Source organism: Neodiprion pinetum, chromosome 7 (genome assembly GCF_021155775.2).
Source record: "Neodiprion pinetum isolate iyNeoPine1 chromosome 7, iyNeoPine1.2, whole genome shotgun sequence".
Classification (NCBI taxonomy): domain Eukaryota; kingdom Metazoa; phylum Arthropoda; class Insecta; order Hymenoptera; family Diprionidae; genus Neodiprion; species Neodiprion pinetum.
In genome coordinates, this window is record NC_060238.1 from 8,445,906 (window position 1) to 8,468,817 (window position 22,912).

General features: G+C 44.3%; 1 protein-coding gene across 1 annotated transcript; it reads left to right on the forward strand.

Annotated features, from left to right (window-relative positions):
* The first annotated feature begins 13,227 nt into the window (after positions 1 to 13,227).
* LOC124223306 (uncharacterized protein F54H12.2-like) lies at positions 13,228 to 13,974 on the forward strand. Its single transcript, XM_046635128.1, has one exon. It carries the CDS (start codon positions 13,228 to 13,230, stop codon positions 13,972 to 13,974), a length of 747 nt encoding a protein of 248 aa, XP_046491084.1.
* Positions 13,975 to 22,912: the final 8,938 nt, after the last annotated feature.

The window sequence follows — 22,912 nt, forward strand, 5'->3', positions numbered from 1 at the left end:
AACGAAAAAAAGTTTTCAGAAAACTTTTTTCCCATTTGATTAACACGTAAAAAAAGTTTTCAGAAAATGAAAAAAAGTTTTCAGAAAACGAAAAAAAGTTTTCAGAAAATGAAAAAAAAGTTTTCCAAAAAATGAAATGTGTATTAATCGTATGGCAAAATTGCGTATTATCATTATTATTATCACTATTATTATTATCATTATTATTATTATTATTATTATTATTTTCGTAGTACAGAGTATGGCACATGTGCGCACAAAGGAGATAAAAGGTGGAAATATTTGTATATTCAAAATCTTTTATTGTAATTCGGAAAATACATACAAATTATGTTACATGTCTGTTTTATTTATCCAACTATTGTGCGAATTATCAAAACCCAACCACTTCACATAGAACAGATTCCCCCGTTTGCGTAACACTTTCTCCACAAGGTAGCCGTCGGGATATTTCACTTTGGTGAGCTCTTCCTCGTAGAAGCCCCCCTCGATGGGATGATCTTGATAATCGGTAAGTTTGTAGGTGGGTGGATTGGTATTTTTCACCTCACTCACGGTGAATATTTCTGTCGTCCAATTGGGTGTATAGCCTTTTTCGAATACATTCTTATACTTGCTGATTCGAACTCGATCGCCTACACTGAATTTCCGCGCTCGATCACTTCGTTTGATTTGCCGAGGCTTGTACACGCTACGATACAGCTGTTTTTCATTCTCCGTGCTAACATCCTGTAAGTTTTATTCGAATCGTGCGATGTTTGGTGTTGTTGTAGGACTTCATTAAATCATCCAAAATATTAATCCACTTGTGAAATCCTAGGAGAGTAAACCACAACCACATTTTATTTTTTCAATGTTCGACTAAAAACGTTCGCATATCGACGCCTTTATGTTGCTGAGTGTCAAATACATGTTGATATTGTGCTGCATCATGAGGGCTTTCAATTTGCTGTTGTGAAATTCTTTGCATTGATCAACGTATAGATGTGCAGGTATACGGCTCTGGGCTAGTACAGATTTCATAGCAGCAGCCGCATCTTTCCCCCCACCACGGATGAGGATGAAACAAAAATGTGACAACGGTGTTAAAGTGGGTAAGCGTGTCAAGGATGCGAAAACTGCAACGATAAATAACATCACGTTTAATGATTATAAGAACTGTCTGAGGGGCTTACCAAGAGTTGATCAACCCCACAGTGCTTAATACGTAGTAAAAAAATGCGAGGTTAGCTCCAATGTACTGAAAAATTGATCATGAGTTGACAAGACGGTATTATGCAACCGATACCTGGGCAAACAGGCACCAGAACTTGGAGGGTGTGCTGCAACCCCGCAATAAACTAGCCGTAGGCTGGAACTGAGGGCATAGAACCGTTGTAAATATATGCGTTTGACACCCATGGCGATAGTTCATGAAGCAGAGACGCTTCGCCGGCAATACGATATTGAGCAGATCGAAGGTTTAAAATTCGAATACCGTGTAAATTCATGTATTCATCAATTATTTATTTATTTATTATTAATATATTGAACAATTATTCATATTTATTCGTTTACCACGAGAAAAGTTTTCAGAAAATGGAAAAAAGTTTCCAGAAAACGAAAAAAAGTTTTCTGAAAATGAAAAAAAGTTTCCAGAAAACGAAGAAAAATTTCAGAAAATGAAAAAAAGTTCATCAAAAAATAAAATGAGCATTAATCGTATCGAAATATTATAGATTATCATTATTATTATTATCATCATCATTATTATCATCATTTGAAGGCCTTTGATCACGGCAGGCGATGGTGGAGGTGTCCCCTGCTACCAGGGTCCGGCACTATCGACGTCGAGGCCGCCTGCAGCCCCTCTCTTCCGCAGTCTAGGAGGACCGCGATCCTCGCCCCTTCCAAGGTCGTCGCAAGAGCTGTCATTGCTCGCGTAGTAATGACCCCTGGATTTAGAGTTCGCATGATTGAGCTACGCATACGACGTCCTGGCGTGCAGCTTCGGGGCGGCACAGCCAAAATATTAGTCCACTTGTGAAATGCTAGGACACAGCCGCCCCTAAAGCTCCGCGCCAGGACGTCGTATGCGTAGCTCAATCATGCGAACTCTAAATCCAGGGGTCATTACTACGCGAGCAATGACAGCTCTTGCGACGACCTTGGAAGGGGCGAGGATCGCGGTCCTCCTAGACTGCGGAAGAGAGGGGCTGCAGGCGGCCTCGACGTCGATAGTGCCGGACCCTGGTAGCAGGGGACACCTCCACCATCGCCTGCCGTGATCAAAGGCCTTCAAATGATGATAATAATGATGATGATAATAATAATAATGATAATCTATAATATTTCGATACGATTAATGCTCATTTTATTTTTTGATGAACTTTTTTTCATTTTCTGAAATTTTTCTTCGTTTTCTGGAAACTTTTTTTCATTTTCAGAAAACTTTTTTTCGTTTTCTGGAAACTTTTTTCCATTTTCTGAAAACTTTTCTCGTGGTAAACGAATAAATATGAATAATTGTTCAATATATTAATAATAAATAAATAAATAATTGATGAATACATGAATTTACACGGTATTCGAATTTTAAACCTTCGATCTGCTCAATATCGTATTGCCGGCGAAGCGTCTCTGCTTCATGAACTATCGCCATGGGTGTCAAACGCATATATTTACAACGGTTCTATGCCCTCAGTTCCAGCCTACGGCTAGTTTATTGCGGGGTTGCAGCACACCCTCCAAGTTCTGGTGCCTGTTTGCCCAGGTATCGGTTGCATAATACCGTCTTGTCAACTCATGATCAATTTTTCAGTACATTGGAGCTAACCTCGCATTTTTTTACTACGTATTAAGCACTGTGGGGTTGATCAACTCTTGGTAAGCCCCTCAGACAGTTCTTATAATCATTAAACGTGATGTTATTTATCGTTGCAGTTTTCGCATCCTTGACACGCTTACCCACTTTAACACCGTTGTCACATTTTTGTTTCATCCTCATCCGTGGTGGGGGGAAAGATGCGGCTGCTGCTATGAAATCTGTACTAGCCCAGAGCCGTATACCTGCACATCTATACGTTGATCAATGCAAAGAATTTCACAACAGCAAATTGAAAGCCCTCATGATGCAGCACAATATCAACATGTATTTGACACTCAGCAACATAAAGGCGTCGATATGCGAACGTTTTTAGTCGAACATTGAAAAAATAAAATGTGGTTGTGGTTTACTCTCCTAGGATTTCACAAGTGGATTAATATTTTGGATGATTTAATGAAGTCCTACAACAACACCAAACATCGCACGATTCGAATAAAACTTACAGGATGTTAGCACGGAGAATGAAAAACAGCTGTATCGTAGCGTGTACAAGCCTCGGCAAATCAAACGAAGTGATCGAGCGCGGAAATTCAGTGTAGGCGATCGAGTTCGAATCAGCAAGTATAAGAATGTATTCGAAAAAGGCTATACACCCAATTGGACGACAGAAATATTCACCGTGAGTGAGGTGAAAAATACCAATCCACCCACCTACAAACTTACCGATTATCAAGATCATCCCATCGAGGGGGGCTTCTACGAGGAAGAGCTCACCAAAGTGAAATATCCCGACGGCTACCTTGTGGAGAAAGTGTTACGCAAACGGGGGAATCTGTTCTATGTGAAGTGGTTGGGTTTTGATAATTCGCACAATAGTTGGATAAATAAAACAGACATGTAACATAATTTGTATGTATTTTCCGAATTACAATAAAAGATTTTGAATATACAAATATTTCCACCTTTTATCTCCTTTGTGCGCACATGTGCCATACTCTGTACTACGAAAATAATAATAATAATAATAATAATAATGATAATAATAATAGTGATAATAATAATGATAATACGCAATTTTGCCATACGATTAATACACATTTCATTTTTTGGAAAACTTTTTTTTCATTTTCTGAAAACTTTTTTTCGTTTTCTGAAAACTTTTTTTCATTTTCTGAAAACTTTTTTTACGTGTTAATCAAATGGGAAAAAAGTTTTCTGAAAACTTTTTTTCGTTTTCTGAAAAGTTTTTTTCATTTTCTGAAAAGTTTTTTTCGTTTCCTGAAAATTTTTTTTCATTTTCTGAAAACTTTTCTCGTGGTAAACGAATAAATATGAATAACTGCTTGATATATTAATAATAAATAAATAAACAATTGTTCAGTATATGAATTCGCATTTTGAAACTTCAAATCCATTAAATATCGTATTGATGGTGAAACGTTTCCGCCCGATGGTGGATCGTTCGAGGCGTCAAACATCAAATATTTACATCAATTCTATGTCTAAAGTTTATCCTATAGCTATTGGGGGGCTGGGACAAACCCCCAAGGTACGGTGTCGGTCTGTCCAGGTATCAATTGCCGCTTGTCATCCTGCCAACTCAGAGCCAATTTTTTTTGTACGATCGTGCTTACTTCGTGTTTTTTGCTGCGTATTAAACACTGTGGAAGAGTCAACTCTCGGTAAGCCGTCAGACAGCGCTTATAATCATCAAACGTGATGCTATTTATCCATGAATTTCTTACACCCTTGGCACGCTTACTCACTTTTACGCCACTGTCATATTTTTCCCCATCCTCACCCATCGTAGTAAATGTGTACAGCTTTGCTCGCAGTCCCACAAACTCTGTCATAATTTTACCATTATTTTCATCTTTCATTAGCCCTAGTTGTTTTTTGTTTTTGAGGGGAATACCATACACATTGTCGGGCGGATAGTCAGAGGTGTCAAACATTGTATCTACATCACGTTTGATGATATCGTAAATATTAGGCACATTGAATTGATAAATAAGGCTGTCTGTGTCGGTATACATCAATTTAGCCTGTTTATTCGAAAAGTTGGTTTTAATATAATTATAGTGGAAATCGTAGAGAAAGATTTTTGACAGATCTAGAATTGATGCGCCGACGTAAATAGGTTTGGTGAAGTGAACTTTGACACGATTCATTTCAATGATAACCATATCAGTGTCAAATACGGTGCAGCTGTGAAAGTTTGCTCGGGCAATAAGCGTTCTCGTACCACCTTTTCCCTCCCATTTTGTAACCAATTTAACATCTTTATGATTTCGCACATTCTCCATAGTCTTGCCGAACACAGCGTTATTCATGAGTTTGTAAAAGTTTTTCTCAAATTCATTCCTAGATTGCTTACGCATGTCTGTATTGAGCGTGATGTAAGGCTCGAGCCATGGAGATTGCGCAAACTTCAAAATTCTATGCACTTTCGTTAATTTCAATCCTAAACTCAAACACCGTTTCAAATTTCTATAGTGCAATATATACTTTGTTTTGGGGTGAAGGGTGGTCGCGAGTTTGGCATTTTTACTACCTGGAGGAGTAAAATGTTCGGGACAAAGAGGTAAGTCTTTGTGATCCTCGTGGAGTTCTACAGGGTAGTCCAAATCTACCTCCAGAAAGTAACCGATCGGCGAATCGTCCGGATGGTTCGTTATATCGATGTGCTGATACTCCCACTCGAACGAACCGATTGGTAAATGCACGCTCATACCTGCACCGTACAGGTTATTCACGTCAAAATACATGAGATACGATTCCGCTTTGTTTGGATCAAAATCTTTTCCCATGAATCTATTATTGGCCCGAGCGTGTCGATTAGAACATTGCGCTACGCCGCCTCGAATGGCTCTTTCAATAAATAACAACATTTCAGGGTTGTCTAAAAGTTGCAAATTCACATTAGTATGCTTGAGCATCGCGTCAAAAGCAAGTCCCGGTGCAGTGTAGTAGTGCAACGGATCTAAATCGTATGTTTTGAAGCAGCTAGCGCGGTAATTTTCGAAAATATCGGCAAGCAAAAGAACATCGGTCTTTAAATATAAATCTGAATAGCCTCCCAATGACTCTAAATGGAATTCCCTCCAAACAGTTTTCGCGTGCTCGTAATCGGTGTCTGAAATATTTGCATCGCAGAGGTGCGAGTAGAAATGCTTCTTTGCAGGTAATCGCGGTTCATCGAGTTTCCCCCAACAATCGACGTATTCATAGGGAAAAACACCTTTGCGGGTCATCAAACTGAACTGAGTCGGGTTATTATAAAATTTGCGTGTTATGCGTTTATCGGTATCGGTCAAATATGTGGAAAGTTTATCGATGCTGCTAGCCATAAATCGGAACGAATCGATGAATCTCAAGTGCATCATTGTTCCATCGACGCGTTTCGTGAAGGATATATATTTTTCCTTATTTATGGGTAGCAGTGTAATTTTACCGGGAAAAGTTGACGCGAGGGATTTTATTAAAAAGTGAGAATCGTAACCGGACAAATTGTGGAAAACTATTGGAATTGTGTGCGACTCTCTGAAATTCAAATTACACCGATTATGAGCAGGACAACGATATTTACCCGTGAAGTGACAGTGATCGTAACACTTTTTCTCCTCAGGCGTAAACGGTTTTTCACAAATATAACAATTCTTTGCGCGCATGTGACGATCGCGTTGCACTTGGGTAAGAGACTTCATTGGAATTATGTTTTTGATGCGTGACTCTACTTGAATTGATAAATCTTTAAGCTGTTTCATAAACCAATCTATGCAATCGACACCGCGTTTACCGTGGAACTCCGATAAAGTCTCATCGTACGCGCAATGTACATAGTACGCTACACTGTGCGGGATATGCTTTTGAATTTCACAAGTCTTACGAGTTTCAAATTCATCTATAGGTTCAGGGATTAATATACATTCGAGATCGGCGTATACGATAAATGGAACGGTGCCTTTGTTTTGAAAATTGGAAAATACTAAATCTTTACACTTGGGAAATTCCATGCGTACTTTATTTAGCATAATACAATCTTGTCGATGATTGTCGTAGGCGTATTCCACGCTAAAGTGGCACAAACATCTGTCACATAAAAACAGTCGACCATCATGATCAGACAATTGTTTGCTCACCAATCGGGAAAGATCTTTAATCCAAGCAAAGTGGAATCTCGGTGCAAACTCACCAGTCATATCGTCTTCCGGATTACTCTCAACCATTAGAAGATGAATCGTGTCAATGTTTACGCTATGCAAATTTTTACTCAAATAAATTGGCACGATGACGCTTTTATTTGATTTTGCATGATGCGAAAAAGTTTGAGATTCTATACCATATACATTGATGCGCAAATTATTCAATCTCTCAAGCTTTTTCACATCATGTAGAGTAGCAGGGAATTTGATACCTGTACAGTCCAACTCGGAAATATATCGATGATAACGGCTAGTCCTATCGGTGTTGATCTTGACCGGGTGGAGGGCTGCTATGACGGACCAGAGAAGGCATCTTTCGTCCTCGTTCCTCACGTTCACCACAGCCTTCTTCCGTTGAATGTCTTGGGGCAGCTCGACGAATGTTGAAGCCCCCGCGGCGAGAGGCTGGTAGCGATTGATATTTACAGCGATGTTAAGGATCTCAATCATACTCCAGCCGGAATCGCGTTGCTCGAAATCTTCCACCTTTGACTGCAGATCACCCCGTGCACGTATAAACCAACCATTTATATCGCTCGATAGGAGAAGAATCGTCACGTTGGAGGTGTTGAAACTCTTGACTTCGGCGGAGATCTCTTCATGCTTGGCATTTTCGAATTTGCACGATAATATGAGGTTAACCTTCACATTTCCCTCCTCGCGCAGTATCAGCTCCAACTTCTCGGTGACGACGCGCTGCACATCGTCCAGAAAGGCGTCCAAATTTTTATGACGGAGATTTGTGACAACCCCCGTTCTGATTCGGCTGGCAAAAGCGCTATCCACGTCGTCCCATTGTACACCCGCAGGAGTATCGATATTTCCACCCGTCACCACTGTGCGCTGCTGCAACTGCTTGATCTTCGTCACCCAAGATTGCAGGAGTGCGATCGTATGTTGGATCCGTATTTTCGCACCAACGGTTGTTCCTCGTTGAATGGAAATATCGCGCAGAACTTGGATATTCGCAATTCCAATATCAGTCCAATGATTGATGACAGCGTCATTCTCTTCTCCGGGTGGTTGCTCTCTCAGCAAATTGTACGTCCCCTCCATCTGCTCCGCAAGTCCCATAAACGCTTCGACTGCCATGACTTTGACGTTGATATAAGCTGAACTTTGTATAACTTTTTTGACTTGCACGTATCGTGTAAGACTGACGAGTCTGCATCGGATGCGTTGAGCTTATATGTATATAGGCCGATAGATCGCAAGAATTTAGGAACTGTGCGCACTACGTTCTGCGCATATCGGAGGGTAAAATGACGTCAGAGATGCGGTGCGCACTGCGTTCTGCGCATCTCGGAGGGAAAAATGACGTCAGAGACGACTGGGTCCACCCTATATCTGACCCGCCATCCCTAAATTTTTGGGTTTTATTGCCCCCCCGACTCTGCAGAGATGATGAAATTCATGTAAAAAATGACGCGAAAGACGGCTGGGGTCCGCAGTCCCCGCCCCCACCATCCCTAAATTTTTGCGGTTTATCTGCCAGTTTGAAGTCACCCAGTTCCGCAGCTGCATCTTGCCTAAAAGCGTGTTGGAACAGGTTTTCACCCCCTTCCCCTCTCCACGAACCCACCGCCGCCTAATGTAGTTTTTGAGTTTTATGAGTCGTTCAGCAGCGTGGGCCATGTGGTGGGAAAAATCGGTCAACGAAAAGCGGGTGGCGAACAGTGTGTGGTGTGAGAAAAATCTTATCTTGCCCGCTCTTCACCGGATGTTATGTGTACACACAGTTTTGGGTTTTACGACTCTTTATAGCGAACAAGTCCGAGCCTGCACATCCCCCGCCATTCTCTATGATATGTATGTTCGGTTTCAAAATGAGCTACTATAACAAAGAAGCTGAGCCTTTGCTATCGAGACGTGAATTTATAAACCAAGCTCCCCTTATCGTCATCGATTGCTCCAAGCAGAACGAAACATTGAAAACTGGACCTGTTGACATTCGATTGAAATTTGACTGTAGCATTACGTTCCCGCCACACACTTCTGCCTACTGCATGATCTTGCATAATCGCATTGTTGAATATAATCCGATCAGTGGTCCTGTTAAAAAATTGGTATAAGTCAATTTTGAAATAATGATATGTTTAATTAATATGGATATTGAAAATAATATGTATAATTTTACTCGTTAAAATTTAGAATAAGATAATTGAGAATACAATGAGAAAACTAAATGTAATTGATGTTAAATAAAAAAATTGTTAAAAGCATTCAAAACGCCATTTTAAACCTTCCTTCAGGGGTCATTTCCTGGAATTTTTTCAATAAATCTAGCGGGTTCTTACCCTATCTGATTTATGTGCGGCTTTCCGGCGCCAAACAAGTCTCGACAGGAATTATTTTGTGTGTGTGTGTGTGTGTGTGTGTGTGTCAAATCCTATGGAAATAGCCACCGAAAAAATGACCGGGGGGGGGGGGGGGGGCTAGGGGGGAGCTAGGGGGGAGCGCCGCCATCTTTGAGTTAGAACTGTCATATATACACTACTAGGGTTAGATTGAGTCTTCGCGCGTACGGTCCCGCGCGAGCTCGTCTCGCTACGCAAAACTATCGCTGGCCAATAGATGGCACGTCAAGTTTCATTCTGGCCATTATTTAAGATTATGAATTTGTCCATATATTACAACAATTCCTATGGAGAGTATGGAGAGATTTCAACAACGCGTCAGCAAGGGTATAGCCACTACGCTTTCACCTCGAAATACAAGTACCACACGCACCGATCCCGCTTCAAGACTCGACAACGAGATGAAGGACATCTTGAACAAACCGTCGAAAGATGACGCAGAAAAATGGAAACTCTATCAGCAGGTACTTCAACGATATTTGTTTTTTGCAAACGACGCACGCAAACCCATGAAATTAGACGTTCTCGAGGAAAACGAGGAGGAGGAAGAGGAGGAGGAGGAAAAAGAAGAAGGAAACACAGCCGAAGAATCAATGATATCTCCCACCGTAGCTGCGAGTCCTGGCAACGTTCAAGCGCGCGCAAAGTAAGTCGCGTCAGCGGTACCAAGGAAGTATCGTGCAAAGGCCGAAATGTTGATGCGCGAACTTGGCAGCGTACCGGAACGATTTTCTTGGGATGCCGCAGGAACCGTCTCGTCAGACGGCGTTACAGTTCCCGGCGCAAACATCGTCGACCTGGTCAATCATGCCATGCGATCTAGGAAGACTTTTACTCCTACAGGGGCTGGTCAGTTTGCACGGTTTCTTCAGACGGTCAACGTACCCCGAGAATACGTGGGAAACGATACGCTTTGGAAAGACATACGCACATTCGACGCTCCGGATCTACCGACGGTAACATCGCAACAACTATTGACACACACCAGTAGTTCCCCGACGAAGCGACCAAGTTCCGCAAACGTTACACCCGTAACCAGTCGTTCTCACGACGCAGGATACGCTCTACGCAAACGCGCCACCGGAGCAAAATCCGGTTGGAAAACACTTCGGCTGAAGAAAAATGACGACTCTTCTTGAAGAAACGTATTACAATCCCTCGCAAACTGCCGGTTACGCGGGAGCACGAATTCTGGAAGATGTTGCACGCGAAAACAACTCTCGCGATTCGGTGAGAAAATGGCTGGCAGCTCAGGATGCCTACACCTTACACAAGCCCGTGCACAGGAAATTTCCGAGAGCAAGGTACAACGTTTCCAACATAGACGACGTATGGGAAGCTGACATGGCTGACCTGAGTTCCATGAAGAGCCGCAACAACGGTTTTCGCTATCTCCTGGTGGTCATCGATGTATTGAGCAAGTATGCATGGGTGGTCCCGCTGAAACGAAAGACAGCCGCAACCGTTGCTGAAGGTTTCGAGCAAGTGTTACACACTACACCGCGCAGACCCGACCTACTGCAAACGGACAAAGGTAAAGAATTTGTCGGGAGTGCTTTTCAGAAGATACTTCGCGACAATTAAATACGATATCGTGTTAATCGTAATCCCGACGTGAAAGCAGCTGTCGTGGAGCGATTCAACCCTACACTCAAAGAACGCCTGTGGCGTTACTTCACGCATAAAAAGACGCAACGCTACGTCGATAATTTACCACAAATCGTGCAAGCCTACAACAATACAGTTCACTCGAGCATCGACATGACGCCGTCGGAAGCGACGCTTCGCAATGCTGCTACAGCACGTGCCCACATGCAAAAGCGTTATCCTCCGCGTCCAAATGGCAAACCGAGATTCCATAAGAATGATTTTGTACGAATTAGTAGAACCAAGGGAATATTTGAAAAAGGCTACGCGGCAAACTGGAGCGAAGAATTATTCAAGATCCGACAAGTGCTTGCACGTTCACCGATAGTGTACGTTACGGAAGATCTCAACGGCGAAGTAATCGACGGCGAAGTAATCGACGGCTTGTTCTACGACTCTGAACTTCAGCGTGTGGAGGGGGAAACACGGAGATGATAAAATACCGTTCGACTCGTGCATCAAAGAAAATCAAAATGTCCCGGGATCAGTTTTACCTAACTTTACCGAGCAACAGCTCGATGCAGTTTTTTCCGGAGAATCGGACGTGTTGTTACATTACCCAGTTACCGCGTCAGATTCAACTAACGGGAGACTGGGAAGTCGGGCTGGCCGAAATTCATTATCCACTCACGTTTAAACACCCTCAGGGGTATGCGCCAGTGAATAATGAAACGGTACCCTGTGTTACGTATTACAAAACTACTGGGGAAAGTGCAGTTGAGGTATCAGATTGCAAGGTATCCGAAACCAACAAATCATCAAGGATCCCCTGCTGCCAGATGTTTATTTATTGCGATCTGGCGGAGCCACGTATCGTTGGAGATGTTTACGCCCCGCTGTTACGAGTCATTCAAACATGCGGCAAAAACAACATCTTACAGGCCGAATCAGAGATGAAAACACTATCGCCACTGTACTACGTACCACTGATGCTCACGAACTTTCAAACCATCGAGATCGATATAAGAGATCAATTCGGTAGCCCAGCACCATTCACGAGCGGGACACTGACCATAACGCTGCATTTTAGACGCGTTCAGTAATTGACTGGAATCACAGGAGTCCCTTAGCAAAAGAGAGAGAAAGGGAAAACATACCAGGTACGACATGGCTCATTATATGCAACATTACGAAAATCAGCTCGGCGGTGGAGGCATAAAGACGGTTTACCGAGGAGCACCGCATCAACGCGGACACGGAATCGGCAGCTTCTTGGGAGGCCTGTTTCGTCGAATACTACCTCTGCTGTCCACTGGTGCTCTCGCGGTCGGAAGAGAAGCACTACGTGCAGGGATGAACGTCATGACAGACGTAAGAAACGACACTCCGTTCAAACAGGCAGTGAAGAGTCGTTTCGTAGAATTAGGACACAAATTGAAAAGAGCTGCTGAAGAAAAAATTGATAAACTCATGAAGGGCAGCGGTTATAAAAGGCGAGCCGGCGGATTAGCGCGTCAGTCAAACATTGCCCGCGTCAACAGACTTGTCGGCACGCACCGAGCAGCTGCTACTACGAGAAAAATTAGACGAAGGTCGGAAAAGAAAACATCGGCCAAGATACCCAAGCGTGCCGGAACCGTCAAGAAAACTAAGCGGAAAAAGTGTTGTAAAAAACGGGACCTTACAGACATATTCGGACCCCGGTAAGCCCACGCGCCGCTCGTCTTCAATCTGAACATCAACAATGGCCTTTCTGCACGCGCACTCGGGCGAGTGTATAAAGTCGGAACTGGATTTGTTTTCTCTACCACCAACGCAGACGTCTATTGAGGCTGGTCAATGAGTACACTACAAGCCCGTATCATCTCTAACCGACGATTCCCCGATTGAATTTGTTGTACCTGGAAACGGTGACGAGTACATCGACTTGGCACACACTGTGCTTAGCGTACGAGTGAAGCTACAACCGTCTGCTCCTACCCCACCGGCAGGCGAAGGCAACGCTGCTACTCCGCATGCCACTCCGGTAAACAATCTGCTTCACTCGATGTTTAATCAAATCGATATATTCTTCAATCAAAAACTAGTCTCACCAGCCAACAACTCTTACGCCTATCGAGCATATATAGAGACTCTACTGAATTACGCACCGCCCGCCAAAAAATCCCATCTTTCTTCGGCTCTATGGTACGACAGCGAGGATGGAGTATCGGATGTATAGGACGCCGACGCCGTCGGTGCTGACCGAGGTTTCATCGATCGCAAACGGATCATGAGCAATGCACGTACCGTTGATCTGATTGGACATCTGCACTGTGACGTATTTAATCAAGACAAATTCTTAATCAACGGTATGGAACTGCGTCTTCGACTTGTGAGATCAAGAGACAGTTTTTGCATCATGGAAGCTGAAAATCGCCACAAGCCGCACATACTGAAAACTTCACTGCTCGTTCGCCGAATGGAGATCAGCCCTGGAATCTTGCTGGCACACGCACGGACGCTAGCCAAAGGTACGGCAAAATATCCCGTAACCAGAGTCGAGGTGAAATCTTTCACCATACACGCAGGAGTACAGGCAGAAACACTGGACAATGTCATACTCGGACAACTATCGAAACGAGTGATGATCGGTTTTGTCAGCAATAAAGCCTTCAACGGCGACAGACGGCGCAATCCGTTTAATTTTCGAAACCACTCTTTGAATTTCCTGTCGTTGCACGTAGACGGGGTGCAAGTCCCATCGAAGCCGCTACAGATTCATTTTCTGAACGAAGGAAACGGTATCGACCGGCAGCAGTTCGCTAAAGGAAATTGTCTATCGGCTTTTGACCTAACCCCCGATCTCTCGGCCAACTGTACATCGCACTGGTCGCTCATCAAACATGGAACCTTCAGGGTCGAAGTGCGGTTCGACGATGCTCTCAAAGAAACTGTGAATTGCCTAGTGTACGCTGAATTTGATAATCTTATTGAAGTTGATGCTGCACGTCAGGTCATTACAGATTTTTCGGGCTAAGAAAGAGAGGGAGATCATGCCCCTCCTATCACGACCGCTTCGATGACATACCAGGTGGTGATTTCCGTTAGAGAGAGAGAGAGAGAGAGAGAGAGAACACTGTGACTACACCATGCCAACGTCTTCAAGGGGAGCAACAGACCGGCTGGAGAGAACCGATAAACGAAAATTGAGACAGGGATTGTAACACAAGGCTGTATACGGGGTGTCCTTAAATTGAGGGACACGGACCAGCCAGCGTGATACCTGACTGAAATGCAACCGAGAATTTCTTTACCGGAAGCTCGTCTGACGCATAGTTTTTGAATTATAAGCGATAGCGTTAGGCCAACCAGAGTGCACCATTTCATCTGGATTTGCCGCCACGGAAATTGCTGTTTTGTTCGTCTGGGTGAATTATTATTATTCGGTTACAAAGTAAATATCGGCACCTCCCCTCTCTCGCTGTTGTACCCCTTCTCGAGCGCTGACCTCGGTATTGTTGCCGCGGCACACGCTGCCGGCCGCACACCCACGGACGCACACTCGTGTGTGTGAAAATAAGCGAATGCCCAGCTACACAATACTACGAAACAGACATCTACGAGTGAAAATAAAAAAAAATCTCGAAATGAATCAGCGGATTCAAGATTCAATGTTATAAAACACTTCCAATCATCGATGTATGCATAAAACTAGAGATTTTAGATGATTGATATGCCGTTAGGGTTCATAATTAGTCATTCAATCAATCTGAATTATGCTTTACGAACATTTTTTGTGTCTTTGCAACATAACTTTTCCACTAGTTTGAAATTCAACATTGACATCCGATTTTTCAATAATGCGAAGGAACAACAACTCGCTGAATTTACGTGTCAATAAGTTTGTAAATCACTTACAATTCACCTGAGTTAACACAAAATAACTGAATAAATGAAAATTCACTGAATCACTAAAAATGATAACTAAAATCATAAGAATTATTTGAGATATAACTGAATTAGAAAGAGTTGTAATAAGTCAAGTTACTTTGAATAACTTGAGATTCGTGCCAAAATTTTATGTTTGGAAAGAAAAATAATTAAATTCAAATAAAAAAGTAATTTTAAATCAAGAAGAAGAAAATTTCCAAATACCTGAATTCAAATGAAGCAATTTGAATTCAATAAATCTATCCGAATTTGAAGGAAAATAATAATTATGATTTGGACCAGAAAAATACGTGTAAATCACGATATAATAAACGATCGTAGAAACTTACCCATGAATAAGATGTATACATGTACACTCGCATACAAACGAAGTACACGACGTCCTCGCACAAAGGGAACCTTTGTTCATGCAATTCCAAACCGCCTCCAGCGGCGTACGTGACATTCCCCACGAAACAGCATCGGACCACGTGTGCTTCGCAGAAAAACTCACTATCTTAAATATACAAATAACTTGAGCCAAGCGTCCAGCGGGGACGGAAACCACTTAGACAAAACTCAATATACAAATCCTCAAATAAACACCCGCTGCGCGTCCACTCAATGGTAAGATAAGATCTATTATATCTCGGGTTACGTTTAAAATAAACAATACCGAGCTCCGCTTTTGTAACAGCCGAAAGCAATAAACTAAATAACTTTAAGTACCGAAGAAGCACGTCTAGAAACATCGACGCGGTGACCCGATACCCGACGACAGACTGAGGCAATCTCCCCAGACACGGCTCTCGGATCGGCGCCAGATATAATACAATGGACCAAGGGTCGAGCAGCAAAAACCTGTTTCACTCAATAGGCCAGACAGTCATAAACACGGCTGAGGGTCAGGCCATAAAACCCCGCCGGGGACTGCAGCAACTACGCAGTAGAAAACACATGGCGAACACGCAGCGACAGGTCGGCGCCGGACCCATCCGGGACTACGCTAACAAAGGCCCGCATTCCGATGCCCTGACGTCACACGTGCCTACGTGCCGTCGAGCACGCAGAGACAGGACGACTGCGCGCGCACCCCAGCGATCGCGCATGCGCGCCACCACATTTCACAGCCGAGCTGGTGCACGCCACGAGCTCATCTCATCACTTCCTATCCGCGCTTCAAGCAGTACAGTCGACTTTCAATTACGCTCTTCAAGCCGAATAGCCGACTTGCATTTTCGAACTTGACATAGAATACGAATAGCTTAGCGCTCAGTCTTGTTTATAATAATAATAATACGCGACTTTATAATATCGTATACATCAGTTTTGTATCATTTTCTATTTTGATTGTAACAATACACTTCGACATAAAATTCAACCTTTCGCGTATTCACTTCGTCATTACCTGAAACCTAGAGTCAGTGAATCCTCAAGGTAATCCTTCATACCTTCATATTAGCATTGGTTGCTAGCAGAGACGCCAGCATAATCAAGCTTGAAAAACCAGCTTTCCAACGCTAACTAATCCTTTCTACCCTTTGTCCAATCGGTAGATGTCCAAAAGCCGTAAGAGGCAATCGCGCAAGAACCGTCATCGTGCAGGCAAGCGACTACGCGCTCAAAAGCTAGCAGCTCTTCGAGCCAGAATCAGGCGTGTCCAAAATCGTTTAGAGATCCTTCCGATCTCATCAAGATCAGACTCCCATCCGGAACAGGACGCGTCAGCGACCGCTAACGAGCACACACGCGACTACCATCCGTTCTCCACTCACGGGGTTAAACGCCAAGTAACCCAGACTATGTCCAGGGTAGCTGAAGGGTTACTCTACGAGCAGATCGACATCCGCAAAAAGGTCTTCCCGGTTCCCTACGTGGACGACTTGCCAGAGGATCCAGACGTCATCATCCTGGACTTTGGACCGGAGATAATCACCATCGACTGAAAGGCAGGAGATCATGTGAGAATACTACTCATTCAATACCCCCTTCAGCGTCGAGTTTAATTCGTAGCGGGGGCCCGGGTCCCTCAAATAAATCAGGGCTCCATTATTCGGTGTCGTGCCGCGTGCGTCAGCGAGAGAAATTAGTTTTTTTTGTTGGTTAGCACATTTGGAACGTCACAGGGTGAACTTTATGGTGGCAGCGGTGAAATTCGTTGGAATGGATTTAACAAAACTGATTTCCGTCGAGAATCAATCAGTAGAGTTACTAAAAACGATAACCGTAAAGTAGGAAACAAGTGAACCGAAACTCACACAACACACGTAACGGGAGCACCATACTAGCTCACCTAAGTCGTAAAGAACGCGGTCGGGACGAACAATTAGCTACGAAACCAGGATCGTAAAATAACGCTCAAAATAATCGAAAGACGAATACCACGGGGACTCCACACGCTCGCGATCGAACTCATTGAGAAGGGAAAAATATTCACGCGTAGCCAAAATGCCGATGGAAACTAGAAATACAGGTGAGAAAGAGGGTAGCTCGTCAGAGGAGGCTAGTTCACAGCTCAAATACACAGAAACAGACGTAGAATTCATAAAATAGGAAGTCATAAATAAAGAAAAAAGACTCCAAAAGGAACAGGCAGCTCTGGACGAAAGACAAGCTGAAATAGATAGAAAGTCGAAACTATTGAGGGAACAGCTCAAACAACAAAAAGCTGAGTTAGAGGGGAGACAACGCGAATTAGAATCCAGTAAAGACGCGAGTTTAAGTGACGATGTTTAACAGAAACTAGCTAGGCTTGCCGAACTCGAGGCTAAAGAAATCGCAAATTCAAAACTCAAAACGCAGCAGAGCGACCCACACAAGGACTCTGTGCAAGACGTTAAATATCCTACGCAGTCCACAAAGGGCATGGTAGACGAATCTAAATATCCTACGCGACCAACGAAAGGTACGGTAGATGAACCACTATATCCTACGCAGTCCACGAAGGGCATGGTAGACGAATTTAAATATCCTACGCGACCAACAAAAGGTACGGTAGACGAATTCCATTATCCTTCGCAGTCCGCAAAGGGCAAGGTAGATGAAAAATATACGGGCATTAGCGAAGCGCCGGGCCGATCTCAACAGAGCGAACCGCGGCTAGGTCCACCAGGGGACGCAAAGATCTCCGAACTACTACGCCAAAAGGCAGAAATCGATCAGAAAGTAGAACTCCTTGTTGCTCGAAGCTTACGCATTGCGGATAAGATGGCGACCGAATACCCGAAAAAAGCCACAGACGCTACGGTAAAGGGGCCGGACCCAATGTATGGGCAGGGTAGCAACGAAGTTAGGATCGAGGCAGAAATTCTGCATTTCAAAAAGAAGTTAGAGAGGAAAAAGGGCGATTTAAAGAAAACGTTAGACTCGCGAAAAACCATTTCTATGGACGACCAGCGCGTCGATCCACATGGTAAGGGAGCAGTTAGTAAAGTCCCCCCCGCTCAACTTGCAGAAAACGATCATTTATCAATCCGATCGGTAGTATCCATCCCTACGGATGATGAAGAATTAAATTTAGAAGCAGAAGCTTTAGCAAAAGAGGCGTTACTCCGGCGAATCGAAAGGGAGAATCGCGCCAAACTTAAAACATTACGCGGAGGCATCACTGGGCCTGACCTGGGACCTCACGAGTTAGGAGAAGCGGACGTACCGAAAGAGCTAGTTCTAGATGAGGATTTAGAAATGCAGGTATGCGAACAAGAGCTATGGGAGCGCGAATTAGATCTACAAGAGCAGGAAATCGCGTTCCAAGCCGCGCAAGTAGATCCTTTACGTGAAAGAAAGATCAAGTTAGCCGAACGCGAGCAACAGCTAAGTCGACGAGAGCAGACCCTGAGAGACAGGATCTCGGGAAGCACTCGCCCTCAAATCACTAGCCTTAGCACCCCGCAAACGGTCAGCGTTCCGACTTTACCATTGGCGGAACAATCCATATCTGTGAAGGATGCACTCGCGGTAGTCCCTAAATTCGATGGGAAAAACATAACGGTCATGAAATTCAACAGGGCATGCAAACGAGCATTAGAAATGGTAGCCCCAAGCTTGGAAGGGTACCTCACGCGATTGATCAGGAGCAAACTAACGGACAGGGCATACGCGGTAATAGAGGACGAGAATTTCGCAACATTGCAGAAACTTTTAGACAAACCAACCGAGGTATTCGCGCCCGTTAGGACGGCTAACCACTACCGTGGAGAGCTCGGGAGGTTGTACAAGTATGGCGACGAACACATACTTGATTACATAGGCCGAACTCGTGACATCAAAACCGGGTTGATAGAGGCCGAAAGACGAAAGAACCACGAGCTAGCTAGGGACGAAATGGTCAGATTAGACGAGGAGGTATGCGAAGCCTTCATTGGCGGATTGCCAACCGATTGCAGAAACGCGGTGTTAATAAAAGGATATACTACGTTGAAGACGGCCTATGAGAGGGCAATAGACGTTAGCAAAACGCTAGAGGTAGACAAAGAGCGAGCTAGGAACCGCGGTACGAATAGAACAAAAGGAAATAACTCAGAAACGTGCAAACACTGCGGGCGGGCCAATCACTCATCCGAACAATGCAGAGCGTTCAGAAGACCCGCGATCGGTAAACCCGCGGAAACCAAGAAAACTTGTACGCTGTGTGGACTCTCGAACCACAGTACCGCCAATTGCTTTAAAAACAAACGACCGCCGAACCAGCAATCAGGTCCGCGAAACGCGAATATAGTAGAGTGCCGATACTGCAAAAATATAGGGCACACATACGACGAGTGCCGCAAACGCAAGTACCACGAGGCAGTCAGAACTAATCAGGGAAACGGAGCAGGGCCCTCGGGGAACGGAAGCAGCCCCCGAACCGCACGGGCCAACGCTTTAGCGACAGAGGAGTCGGAAACAAATCCGTCTGCCTCTATCTGAAAGGGAAAATCCCTACGGTAAATCTGAAGTCGAACGACACAAAAACTACCGTAAACTTCATGATCGACACGGGAGCGGAGGCCAACATAGTTAAGACCTCTAACCTCAGAGACTCCCGCAAGATCGATCCCAAAAAGAAAATCACAATAATAGGTATAGGTGAGGTTCCGTACTACAGTCTCGGAACAACCAAGTTAGAGATTTTCGGGCTCGGGACCGATTTCCACGTAGTAGCAGATACCTTCCCAATAAAAAGCGACGGTATCCTAGGATCAGCTTTCCTCACGCAATTCGAAGCGAACATCAACTACGCGGATCAGTGTCTCGAAGTCCTGGACGAACTTGTTTACTTTACCGACCGTGAGACTGTACTCGTGCCCGGGCGAAAAAACGTAGCTTTTCCTATTAAGATCAGTGAAAACAGCATTAAGGAAGGATACGTTCCCCTTTTAGAAGGCTGTCAGGGAGTGTATATAGGGAACGCGTTAGTCAGGGAAAACGAGGGCAGAGCGACTATCCGCGCAGCAAACACCACGGACGAGGATAAACTACTAATAGTCCCCACCGTTGAGCTATTAGATGCAAGCAAAGCAATTTTGTTAGGTCAGACCGAACACGTTCAGGTTAACAAATGCACGATAGACGACCCAACTAACTTGACCGACAAAATTACGGACCGAGCCGAAAACATCACCAAACTGTTGCGGCTAGATCACCTCAACCGAGAGGAAAAAGACAGCGTCGCGAGAATAATCAGACAGAACGCCGACATCTTCCGCATGCCCGAAGATAAACTAAGGTGTACGAATACCATTAAACACAAAATAGCTACTATCGACGACACGCCGGTACACACTAAACAATATAGATTTCCGCCTATCCACAAGGACGAAATAGCTAGACAGGTGAGCGAGATGGAACAGAACAACGTAATTAAGCCATCGGTATCGCCGTATAGCTCTCCATTGTGGATAGTACCCAAAAAACCCGACTCTAAGGGAAACAAAAGATGGCGCATTGTCATCGATTACAGAAAGCTAAACGAAAAAAACGATAGGTGACGCGTATCCGCTACCTAACATAACTGAAATACTAGATCAGTTAGGAAACGCGCGCTATTTTTCAGTCTTTGATTTAGCATCCGGATTTCATCAGATCCAGATGGACGGGAATGATGCATGTAAGACAGCTTTTTCAACTCCACACGGCCATTACGAGTTTACTCGAATGCCGTTTGGACTGAAAAATGCACCAGCTACATTCCAGAGGCTAATGGATCAGGTGTTATTGGGTCTACAAGGTATTGAGCTATTCGTCTACTTAGACGACATAGTCATCTACGCGTCCACGCTAGAAGAACACGAACGTAAGGTGTCTGAACTCATGAACAAGCTACGGGCCGCGAATCTAGCTTTACAACCCGACAAATGCGAGTTCTTGAGGCACGAAGTTACATACCTGGGACACATTATAAGCGATAGGGACGTAGAACGGGACCCGAAGAAAATAGAGTCAGTCAAAAAGTTCCCAGTACCTAGGAACCCTAAGAACATCAAACAATTCTTAGGTCTGGCAGGATATTATAGGCGGTTCATTCCTGGATTCTCCAAAGTAGCCAAGCCACTCACCAACCTGTTAAAAAAAGGGGAAAGTTTCGAGTGGACGGAACAACATCAACTAGCTTTCGAAAATCTGCGCGATAAGCTGTGCGAGAAACCCATTCTCCAGTACCCAGATTTCGAGCGTCCGTTCCTCGTTACGACCGACGCATCAGGTTATGCAATCGGGGGTGTCTTTAGCCAGGGCGAAATAGGGAAAGACCTACCTATATCATACATATCCAGAGTACTGACTTCTGCGGAAAGAAACTATTCCACATTCGAAAAAGAATTATTAGCAGTAGTATGGTGTGTAAATTATTTTAGACCATACCTCTACGGACGCGATTTTACCGTAGTATCGGACCAGAAGGCACTATCCTGGTTCCATAAGAACAAAAATCCATGTGCGCGGTTAATTAGGTGGAAGACGCTCCTCGCCGAATTTCAATGCACTATAAAATACAAAGAGGGTCGCGCCAACACGAACGCCGACGCACTGTCTAGAAATCCGATAGACGAGACGGATCCAGCTCCGCTAGATCCGGAATTCGCCGCGATACAGGTCGCCGAATTAGACACGACGAACGACGTAGACACGACGAACGAAGATATTTTCGAATTACCACCGGTCACTGAAGAAGTGACAGGGGATCTGTTCTCAGTAGATGAAAACTCCTCCCTAGTTCATTGTGTAGCCGAAGATCTACACATGGGAGCAGGCATCGCCGTACGATTTCGCGAAAAATTCGGACGAATCGACGAACTAAAGGCACAAAACGCCAAGACAGGGGAGGTGGCTCAGTTACAAGCGGGTAGGCGCTTCGTTTACTACCTCATCACTAAAAAGAAAAGTAACGACAAGCCTACACTAAAGAATCTGGAAAAGGCATTAATTCAGCTCAGACGTGCGTGCAAAAGAAACACCGACTACCGTCTAGCGATGCCCAGGATAGGTTGCGGCCTAGACAAGCTATCCTGGAAGACCGTGATCAAGCTAATTAATAAGATTTTCAAGTATCCGTTCAAAATTAGAATATACGCCCTACCTGCGCTTGACGACGGAACTACCCACCCCGTGTCAAATGTTAACAGCGACAATAACGATAACAGTAACAGCAATAGTGACGATTTACCGTTAGCACAATTCGGAGACGATCCTCCACAGTATCACAGCACAGGCCTTGACCCTGTGGGTAAAACAATAGATCAAGAAAATGTAGCAGGAACCAGCGGAGGCTCTCTTCCAGAACTATCCACTGATTCCGAATCGGAAGTTAGGGATGAAACACCCGAAGTCGTAACTGAGGGAAATCCCGCAAGCCAGTTGGCAGGTAACTCCGACAGCGACTCGGACACAGAGTCGGAATACAACGATGAGCATCCGCGTCTCGATAGTGATATTAGCGACTCCGACGAAATCATCGAATCCAGTTCGAAACCTTACGAATCGCAGGTAGACCCCGAGCTAAAGGTAACTAGGAGTAAAGAGAGGTTATCAACGCATAAGGGAAATGTAGTCTGCTTCGTGACGCAGCA

Excerpts from the sequence above, each read along its gene's own strand:
- LOC124223306 (XM_046635128.1), top strand. The coding sequence starts at position 13,228 with ATGAGCAATGCACGTACCGTTGATCTGATTGGACATCTGCACTGTGAC.